Source organism: Eschrichtius robustus, chromosome 10 (assembly GCF_028021215.1).
Source record: "Eschrichtius robustus isolate mEscRob2 chromosome 10, mEscRob2.pri, whole genome shotgun sequence".
Lineage (NCBI taxonomy): Eukaryota > Metazoa > Chordata > Mammalia > Artiodactyla > Eschrichtiidae > Eschrichtius > Eschrichtius robustus.
Window position 1 is genome coordinate 112866269 of NC_090833.1, and position 11270 is coordinate 112877538.

Consider the following 11270-nt stretch of genomic DNA (forward strand, 5'->3'; position numbering starts at 1 on the left):
AGTGAAACTACCATTTAAATCCCAGCTTCTCTGCTTGTCTACTGTTAAGATCTGGGCTTTTAAAAAAATTTTTAATTTTAACCTCCTTTTGAAAGTGTATGTTCTCAGTTAGGAGAACACTTAAAAAGGATTTTGTTTATTTAAAAATTGATTCAGAGCTGTTAAAACATACTTATAAATGTACATTCTAGAATTTAGGTAATATGATAAAATTGTAATTTTTATTTATTTATCAAAGTAGAGTTAGTCATTTAAATAGCCATATATGTATGTATGTATGTGTATATCTATAAATGCACATATTGCAAATGCAATATTTGTGTGTGATTTTTATGAAGTGGGAATTCTAAACTAACATTAGTGCTCAAATGTGTCACTTTATCATTAGTTTGAAGTGTTATTTATCATACCTTAACCTAATAGAGTTTCATCTCCATATTTTGATTAGGATGCTGTGTTTTTCTAATTTACAGACAGATTAGAGATGGGGCTTTTTCTAGAAGCTTACATCACCTACCAGCAATTGTCAATACTAATTGCAGTAATGACTGCTATATTTAATTATTAGTAGTAATTTATCACAAGTAACATCATCTTCATGCAGTGATCTAGCCCAGTTACGGGTGTGACTCCTTGGAGACTGTGAGAACTCACAGACATGGCTCCTTTTCTGTTTGAGGCTATTAGAACCAATTAATAGGGACTTTTTATTGTTATTTGAAACCTTAGATTATGAAGTTCATGTTATTTTGTCTGATGTCGTTGCTTTCTCTCCTATGAAAAAGAAGCAGAAAGATCTGTCCCACGCCTCTCCTGCATTTTTCCTGGACTCCATTGGAGATGATTTTCCATTTTTCTTTTGATTTTTTATTTTTGAACTATCCCTCCTTGTTGTGAGTTTCCTGTTGACATCTTCTAGCTACAAATAATTTGGGGCGTATGTGTGACTGTTCTCAGCAATTCCTCAGCATTGTGCACTTTCACGTACGAACAGCCTTCCATAAATTGTTCTTGGAAGCTGAAAGCCTTGCCAATTCAAACAGGTCCATGAATAAGCTGACTTCAGTCCATACTCATGACTTTTCATTATCCTCCAGATAGAATGTGGTGTTCTGACCAATTTCAGTAACTGAATCAGAGGGAACTGGCCACATGGGCCCTCTCTCTTCTCTCCACAACTGTCACTTCTCCATGTAAGTGTGGACAGCGTGTGTGCGCTCTGTTCTTCCCAGGGAACTGACAAGACTGAAATCTGCAGCTCAGATTTGAAGCTGACATCAACATTTTCTTTACGTATCTTTCCCAACGTTTATTACCCCCCTTTTCCTCTTAGTTATAAGTCACATAGAACCTTCCAGTGAATAGCCTAGTTGTGGGTACCTCAGTCAGAGGAAAGCATTACTTACTACTCTTATAAAATAATCTTTCTGTGTAGACAACTTAAAAAACTTGGGGGGGCTTCCCTGGTGGCGCAGTGGTTGAGAATCTGCCTGCCAATGCAGGGGACACAGGTTCGAGCCCTGGTCTGGGAGGATCCCACATGCCGCGGAGCGGCTGGGCCCGTGAGCCACAGCTGCTGAGCCTGCGCGTCCGGAGCCTGTGCTCCGCAACAAGAGAGGCCGCGACAGTGAGAGGCCCGCGCACCGCGATGAAGAGTGGCCCCCGCTCGCCGCAGCTGGAGAAAGCCCTCGCACAGAAACGAAGACCCAGCACAGCCAAAAATAAAAATAAATAAAATAAATAAATTTAAAAAAACAAAACAAAACAAAAAAAAAAACTTGGGCATAGTTTTTGCTTTAGTTTTTTCAACCTAGTGACTAGATTAGGAATAATTAGAGTAAATTACCATGAATAAAATTACCACGAATAAAAGTATTGTGTGACATTTCTGAAGTTGTGTGCTGAAGGTCAGTGTTATATACATAGGAGAGTTGCATGGTAAAACTTAGTGGGCAGAATGAAATGAAATGACAGCGTAAAAACATAGATACCTAGTCTTAAACTTTCTCATTAAGTAATCTTCTGCATTTATTTCACTTCAGCTAAAAAGCAAGGTGTTGATTTTTTTTTAATTTGCAGAATACGTATCCCTAGAAGAATTTCATCTATTCAAGGTCTGTGTGTTTTTTCCTTTAACTGTAGAGCACATGTTCTCTAATTACATAGGAAGAGTGAGAACTGCTGGACTGGATAAAAATTAATAGATTTTACATTTTCATTAGCAATTCTGCTAGCACTATAAAAAGGAGAAATAGTATCGGAGATGTCATCTTAACCACTGCTGTTGCTATTTTCAAACAAGACAATGGGAATACTCTGACCTGTAGAGGCTGCACTCTGATGTGCTAACTTTTTAGAAATAATTAAGATTTTAAAATAAAAGCTTTCTCAATATATATTGATCTTATTTTTACAGTATTTTTAGTACAAAAATGTTACATTTCAATTGTTCATTTCACTGTGGTTAAAATGTATACTTGAATATTAATAGATTAGAAATCTAGATTGAAGTATTTTGTTTTATAAATATTTATTGTTAAAATTTAAGGATAGTTATTCTAAAAGTTTTCATATGTTTTCCTTTTAAAAAGAAAATTAAGTGCAGTGTCCAGTTCGCTTTCTATTGTATAATGTTCAAAGGACAGATTTATTACCTGAACAGCAGTAGCCATGGTACTTGATTTTTACATTTTATACAACTGCAAATTTGAACAAAACTAGCTAAAGAAGAATTTTTTTGTAACTAAATTTCTTTCCTAAGTTGTTCTTTAGGGAAACAAATTAAGGGTACTCCCTAGCATGTCAGTTTTGTTTTATTAGTGATTTCTTTTATTGATACCAACTGTTACACAGTGTGTCTGCCAAGTGTCTGGGCCAGTTGCCAGTACTTTCAGTACTAGTAGTCAGCACTTTAAAAAAAAAAAAAATAAGACTTTTTTATTAAGAGCAGTTTTAGCTTCACAGCAGAAGTCAGTACTTTGCATGCCTAGTTTACTAGAATTCACTTTGTCCCCAGATACATATTTTTTGGTTCCGAACATATATATGGTAGATTTTACTTTTAAAGCACACTGTGGATAATAATGATCTGATTCCAAAAAATAGGCTTTATTAAAAGATGAGAGAAAAACATGGGTATTTATATAATAAAAGAAAAGAAAGTAGATATATCTTAAAACCGGAATTGCTGTGTGAAAGGAGCCATTCTTACTGTAGTAAGCAAATGGAGAGATACATTAGGTAGGGGGCTAAGCTCCAACACATCCTTTTCTTCACTCTGAATTCCTTCTTAATATTGGCTTTAGCTATTTGCATATGTTTTCTTGAATTATTTGTGTTTGCCACCTAAATAAACATTGTGTCTAAACAGCTTACCACTCTAATTGGAGTGTTTAAGTCTTGGTGCTGTCATTTGCATAACAAATTTTAGTGACATAATCCATGGAGAATGCTTTACAGAATTTCTTGATTTTTTTTTGTCTTTGAATCACTGAGAGCATGTGGTCTATTAAAGAAAACCTTAGCATGAGATGAGATGAATTCACCTTAACTTCTCCTGGGTTTTCATTGCTGCTTGGCCCTCCTTTTCTTTATCCCTAGTGGATTCCCTGTTGTACCCTGCACCACTGTTGGTAGAAATCTTTACCATTTTGCCCAAGGAGCCAAGTCAGCTCTCTTTTTCAACTCTCTCCAGATGGCTCGTCCTCCATAAAAAGAAAACCAACATGCACTCTGTTTTTGTCTTTTAACATTTTCTTCATGCACCTGTCTCCAAACCGGTACCGCTATCCTGTCTTCCAGGCTGAGAAAGCAGGTTAGACCCCACCTGTGTTTTCATTCCTTTCCCCTGCTCTCCTCTTCTCTACTTGCAGCTCCAATTATCTTCTCTTTCTTCTCTTTTTGCCCTTTAATTTTGCCGTTTTTTTCCTCCTATATACTAATACATTTTTCAAGTGAGTAGGCTGTACTCAGTTTCCTTACCTTGCTCATCCCCTAGCTTTCTACTTGGACTTGAGTTCCCATAACTCTGTGGAAAGGGACCTCTTGAAAGACACTATTTTAAAATTTTCTTAAAGCAAAACTCTTATACTTGTGTCTATCACTGTAAACCTGGCAGTGTGCATTATTTGGGGAAGAAGTTCTATAGCTTTCATCAGCTTAAGGTCTTCACTCAAACCACACACAGTGTTTATTCCTTTTTCCTTGTGACACAGATGTCATAAGTCTTCATCTTTGCAGATGTCTTAATGCCTTAATCTTTTCTTCTTTTCTAAATAGCTTCATCTTTGGACCTAATATCCCTGTATCCCTCAACTCTTCCTTACATAACATGAAGTCTAGACCCTCCAATAATCCAATCAGGCCCTGGTTTCCTTTATTCAGATAGTTCTAATTTGTCAACATGCCCCACAAAATGTGACATCCAGAATTGGGCACTTTTTAGTGAATCATGTAGATGATAATGAGCTACAACCTTCCGTTTTCTGGAAACTATGTTAATATAGGCTAATATTAATTTTTCATGATTTCCTCTCTGCCTGTGAGACACACACGCGTGCACACACGTACACACACAGAAACACACACATACACTGCTGAGAGTTTCAGTCCTGATTAATAACTATAATTAATGCTATATGATCTAGGGATTCCTCTGTACCATTCTTGTAAAACATTATTAAAAATCAAAAATACTCATACATGTGTTAAACAAATATGTAGTTATTCAACAGATCCCATGCTATGGTTTCTTTCGTACTTTATTGCTTACGAAACAAGATAGGAATTCGGATGGTTGCCAGCTTGCTTATTGAAGACAATTATAATCTGGTCCCATGTCCTTTTCTGTTTTGTCATCCCTTACTCTTCACTCTCAAAGCCCTGCTAAAGTAATCTTCCTTTCCAGAGGAATCCCGGGCTTGAAACTGGTGCTGTCTTTCCTCAAAACCAGCAGTGTTGGCTGATTTCAAGCCTGAGTAGCCCGTTTTCAGGACTGGGTTGAAAACCATCTGCTTACTCCTCTGCATCTGATTGATTTTGGAGAACTCAAGTGAGGTTACATATTAAATTCTCAAACATGTATTCCATAAAAAAAGGAAATGACCAACAATTGTATGATGCTTGCATAAGGCAAATGCCAGTGTTAATTTACAACTAAGGAGCATCAAACAACATTAACAATGGCATATATCATATAATTAGAGAATTACATGCTATTTAACAGATCACGTTAGTGTTTTTTACATTTTGTAAATTTTTAAAAAGTAAATTAGAGTTAGTTTTGTGTCTCTTAAATGCTGATTTACAAGTAAGCATGAATAAAGAACCTATTAATTACTACTTAATTGACATTCCTTTGTCTTTGAATCACTTGGATTAAAATTAAGCACTGGAAATACTTCTAATATGTTGTTATGCTTTTTAAATGGAGGAGTTTTAGAAAAAAAAAATCAAAACCTGGCTTAATTTTGCAGAGTAGATCAGTTAAATATACAGTCAACTCTCGATTGTTCAAACGAATGGAGGAAAGGATGGAACAAGCATTCTTGTTTCTCTCGTTCCTGCCCCCTCAGACAGTTGCTGAGAGCCTCATTCCAAACAAGTTCTTTGGCTTTCCATCTTGATCATGTTACGTGCTCTAGCCTTGTGTCCAGGGTGCAGTCTGAAATATGGCTTACCACTGAGTTGGCAAAGTTTCACGTTCTCACATTCTGCTCTTTATATGCTTTTTAAAATCAGTGCTTTAGGATTGTTTTTATCCTTTTCAAATTCTTATGAAAATTTGATAACATTGCTAATAATTGCCTGTTATCCTCATAAAATTAGTTTTATATAATAATCTTATCTTTGAATTACATTTTATAGATAATTATAACCTTTCAAAAGCATAACCTCATGGTACCAAATTGCTTAAAAAATGTAATATACAAATTTTCTGAGAGTTTTTCTCCTGAGAGTTTTTATAAAAATTCTTCCAATTTTTTGAATTCCTAATGTGCGCAATATTTCTGATCACTATGTAAGTGTTTGTAAAGGGAAGAAGTGCGGAAGGAATTTACGTGTGAAAACAGTATGTTGTGTGTATATGTCATTTTCTCTACCAATTAACTGCACACATTGTGCTATTATCCAGACATGAGCATTCATGGGAATGCGTGTATCTGGATAACTGTGAGTTGAAATAAACACACCTGCTTTTATTTCAATAACTGCACATTCAAATCCACATAAGGCATTTATTTGAATGTGACCTTCATATACATGAGAGAACATTGGTTTCAGTGTTTGATATTTTTGTTGCTGTTTTGTTGTTGGTGGTTTAAATCTAAAGTAGGATACAACCTTACAGGTAATGCTTCTCTGGAAAACTTTGCATGCAGAGAAAAGGAAATTCAAAGGTAAACCCTATGAAAAACACTGAAATTGTTTTGTCTTATTATGTTTAACCTCAGTGTGTATTGGAGCTAAATTCTTAACAGAATGTATCAATGGCAATGCTTGAAGCCAAACTGTATACAACCCATAAACCAGTCTGGAACTCTGCTCCTTTCACTTTAAGTAAATTTAATGATTATTCTTTCCAGAAAAAAACCTGTTAGTCTTTGATTTGGAGAATCCTTTTTTCTCAAGAAGCTATTTCCTTGAAAAGTGTGTTAGAATATGTGTCTGAGCTTTAGGAAATCATGTTTTCCATTAGGCAATTGAAGTGTTTGTTGTAAGGCTTATTCTTAAAGTCTGTGTAATTGTTCTTCCCCACGCCCCCTACCCCCAATTTAGGTCATATTTCTGGATAGTTAGTTTTAACTGACCTGAGCCAGAAAATTGAATTAGGATGTCTTTAGAAGCCTTAACTTTGAATTTCCTACTTTTCATTGCATGTAAACTATCAACCACAAATAACAGTTTCAGTTCAAGTTCTAGCTTGTATTTTGCATGTTAAAGCTATAAACAGTCTATTAATGCTGGAAAGAATCTATAGCTATTGTTCTGCTATTGCCTAATTGTTAAAGTTGTGAAGGAAGGCTGATTTTATTTATGTAGACTTGTCTTTCTGTCTTAGGGAGTGAACTACTTTATGTCCAAGGGCATCCTAGATGATTCACCAAAGGAAATAGCAAAGTTTATCTTCTGTACAAGAACACTAAATTGGAAAAAACTCAGAATATATCTTGATGAAAGGTAAAAAAAAAATTAATTTTTCATCAGGCATGAGTTAAATAATGCTTTTAATGAGTTAAGTTTTACCTTAAAAACTGTATGTCCATAAGATACGCTACTGTGGAGCCATTTAAATGAAAGAGTTAGATCTTTGTGTAAAGACACAGAAAGCTGCTCACAATATACTATATGAAACAAGCAAAAGCAAATTCTAGAACAATATAGGGTATATGTAGACACTTAAAAAAAGTCTACATAAACAATTGTTACCTCTGGTGATGTGGATTGGTATGGAAGGTGAAGATTCTCCTTATTTTCATGATTAAAAAAATAAAGAATTCTGTTTTTCATTTGTTTTTAGAAGATACTTGGAAAAAGTTGCCATTTTTAATACTGAAAAATTCATTTTTCCTTCATTTTCTAGTTAGAATTTCTAGTTTCACCTTGTTTTGTTATTCTATTCATGAAAGATTTTTAAACTGCTTAATTTTATAAATAATCATACTTTGATGTTTTAAAATTTTAAGACACATATACTTTATAGGATTGCTGATGTGGTAATCAACAATAAAGTATTTTCATCCAGAAAATGAATAATCTGTGATTTTTCCCATCATTTTTTTAATAGAGAAAAGTTAACTAAAGCTGTACCTTTTTCTTTTTCTACTAGGAGAGATGTCTTGGATGACCTTGTAACACTGCATAATTTTAGAAATCAGTTCTTGCCCAATGCACTGAGAGAATTTTTTCGTCACATCCATGCCCCTGAAGAGCGCGGAGAGTATCTTGAAACACTTATAACAAAGTTCTCACATAGATTTTGTGCTTGTAACCCTGATTTAATGAGAGAACTTGGCCTTAGTCCTGGTAAGAATGTATATAGTGAATTCCTTCCTTCTCCCATTCCCATCTCTAGGTAAAAATAGTAGCAGATGAGACATTTTTCTCACTATGGGGAAAAATGCTTCCTGTAATTACAAATACTTGTCTTATTGCTTCTAGCAATAACTAGTTTGTCATAGCTATTACTTACATATAGTAACTATACTGTTTTAGGAGGAAAGTTAGACTTAGGTATATAAATTCTTTAAAATTCTTGTTCAAGCATTGGATATTTTTACTAGTCTAATCAAAAACTTGAGAAATTATTTTTAAAGCTTTTAATAATACACATATTACATAGGTAACACCTAGAATTTTTCTACTAAAATTTGTTTTTAATACAACTAGTTTTCACTGTTTGTGTGTATGTATATATGGGCATGGTATAGCCTGAGTCACCTATGTATTTTTTTCATGTGATATAGATTTATTTCTCTCTTCATATCAAAAAAATCTTGTTGTGCTTATCTTACTACAGAGATTACAAAGCCTTTTCCTACCATATGAAATTTGTTGAGCATGCTTGTGCAAGACAATCTTTATTAAGATTAAGACTGCAATATTCTGAAAAATAAACACCATAGTAGTAGCAAGTAGTAGTAGCAAGTATCATGCGGTTTGCTACTGTTTTAACAGTAAACATCAACTATTGCCCTGAACAATATAAAGAAGAAAATTTTTTGTTGCGTGGGCTCAAGTTTAGCAATTTTTTCCCTAAAGATTTACTTTTGAGATTAATATGTAAATTCCATAGACCTTTAAAATACATATCTTAAATGACAAGGGTAATTTAATAATCTTGTGAGATGTTTACGTTTTATTTTCTAGTACCAAGTTAATACATTTTCTTGTCATTAAAAATGCTTTCTAATTAAATTAGGTTTTGTAAAAGCGTTTGAAAATAAATATCCGACTTTTTTTTTAATGGGAAGATATACTGACAGTACAAATGTATTTAATGGGTAGTTGAATGGGAATATCACATTTGAAAGCAAGAGGCAAATAAAGCCAATTCTGAAATTTTTAAATTTAGAATGACTTTTCACTATAAAGTCCTAAACTATTTGAAGAAAATACTCACTGAATTGGTGTTCATTTAGGATGATCGACATCCCTGTTTGCCCAGGAGAGGAGTTTCCTAGGACACAAGACTTTCATCACCAAACTGGGGAAGGCCCAGGCGATTATGTTTAATTATAATCTAATCTTGAGCTTTAGAAATTATGAACAGTTTTGCCTTTGAGACCACAGTTTAAAAACCAGCCAGTAATTCAAGGTGTTTCTTTTTCCTTCCAGATGCTGTCTATGTACTGTGCTACTCTTTGATTCTACTTTCCATTGACCTCACTAGCCCTCATGTGAAGAATAAAATGTCAAAAAGAGAATTTATTCGAAATACCCGCCGTGCTGCTCAGAACATTAGTGAAGATTTTGTGGGGCACCTTTATGACAACATCTACCTTATTGGCCACGTGGCTGCGTAAGAGCACAGTTGCTAGGACTTCCACTTTTAACTTCAAACTAAAACTACCCAAGGACTTATTTAGCAGATATGGGGGTTACATTAGTGCTGGTCGTTCTAGCCTCTGTATACAATCAAGCTTGAGTGTACAACCTTTTTTTCTTTTACTCTTTTCTTTTTTAGTAATTTCCTTGGGGAACTAAAGAATTTTGCAGAATTTTTCTTAATTTTGCTTATCATGTTTTGCACAAAGCAGAGCCATTGTCTGACACAGCTGTTTAAGAATGTTAAACTGACATTATACTCTAAAAAAGGTGGTATATTTGTGCATTAGATTTGCCTGAAAAACTTTATTCATTTCCATTCTTTTTTAAAATACCATGTAATGTGTACATATTTAACTAAAAAGATTTATAATCATAATTATTTTATTGTAAAGATTTTAACTAAAGCCTTTCCTTTTTCTCTCAAACTGAGTTCTGAAATTTATTTGATTCTGATATGAAATTATTACTGTCTTCATAAAAGTTGGATCTGACTTCAAGAGAAACCAATACCAGCTTCTCTTTCCTTTGAACTTTGAAAAGAGGATTGATTTGTTACTATGCAAAACAGGCACTTATTTTTATAACAGAAATTAATCACTTGACTTCATTTTTAAAATTTCTGCGTTAGTTAAGTCTCAAGTCCTTCAAACCATAGCAAAACACGTTAAAATCTGTTTCCACACATAAGAACAAATTGGCATTAGAACTTATATCTGAAGTAGTCAAACCTTACTATTCTCCTAATCTTTTTTCTTTTTTTTATAAATTTATTTTATTTATTTATTTTTGGCTGTGTTGGGTCTTTGTTGCTGTGCACAGGCTTTCTCCAGTTGCGGCGAGCGGGGGCTACTCTTCCTTGTGGTGCGCGGGCTTCTCACTGTGGTGGCCTCTCTTGTTGCAGAGCATGGGCTCTAGGCACACGGGCTTCAGTAGTTGCAGCACGCGGTCTCAGTAGTTGTGGCTCGCGGCCTCTAGAGCACAGGCTCAGTAGTTGTGGCGCATGGGCTTAGTCGCTCCGCGGCATGTGGGATCTTCCCGGACCAGGGCTCGAACCCACGTCCCCTGCATTGGCAGGCGGATTCTCAACCACTGCGCCACCAGGGAAGCCCTCTCCTAATCTTGATGATTTCTGTTCAGAATCAGTTGGGAAAGGAATATTGTGAATGATAGTAAACAGTCTTTATTCATTCATTCAGTTTATATTTATCAAGGGCCCTCCATGTGCTAAGCATTGTGCCAGGTACTAGTGATACCTGGACATGGGCCCTGCCTTCACAGAAGTTAGTTACATGATTGGGTAATGAGAGGGAAACTACTGCTTAATGGAGAGCAAATGTATGATGTATATCTTAACAGTTATTTAATCATTAAAACACTTAACATTGGAATGGTAAAGAACAGTGTATTTATATGGTAAGTCACAAGTTCCTGGAAATGCCTCTAAGTGAAAAGCATCAGCTTTGGAATGATACACTAAGTGATGAGTGGAGCTGCTAGTTTAGGGGAAGGGAACTGGGGGAGGGGGAAGTCCTTGCTAGAGGTGTAGAATCCTGACTTCCAGATCTGGCCCTAATATTACAGCGAACGATGTACTAAAGAATTTTCAAAGACAAGACATAAGATAACCAAAACAACTTTTGAAAGTCAAAGGGACTTTCAAACTGGTAGTAAACAATTTCTAAGATTCTGAAGCAGATATCTAAATATATTTCACATGTGCA

The 11270-nt window shown here is 34.9% G+C and overlaps 1 protein-coding gene across 1 annotated transcript in view; it reads left to right on the plus strand.

Moving 5' to 3' along the window:
- Window positions 1-9878, plus strand: part of FBXO8 (F-box protein 8) — a 37211-nt gene extending 27333 nt beyond the window's left edge. The window contains exons 4-6 of the mRNA XM_068553940.1: window positions 7061-7179; window positions 7829-8025; window positions 9337-9878. Of these exons, the coding sequence (XP_068410041.1) occupies window positions 7061-7179; window positions 7829-8025; window positions 9337-9524 (504 nt within the window). The 3' untranslated portion in view covers window positions 9525-9878. The remainder of the gene's footprint in view (window positions 1-7060; window positions 7180-7828; window positions 8026-9336) is intronic.
- Window positions 9879-11270: the final 1392 nt, after the last annotated feature.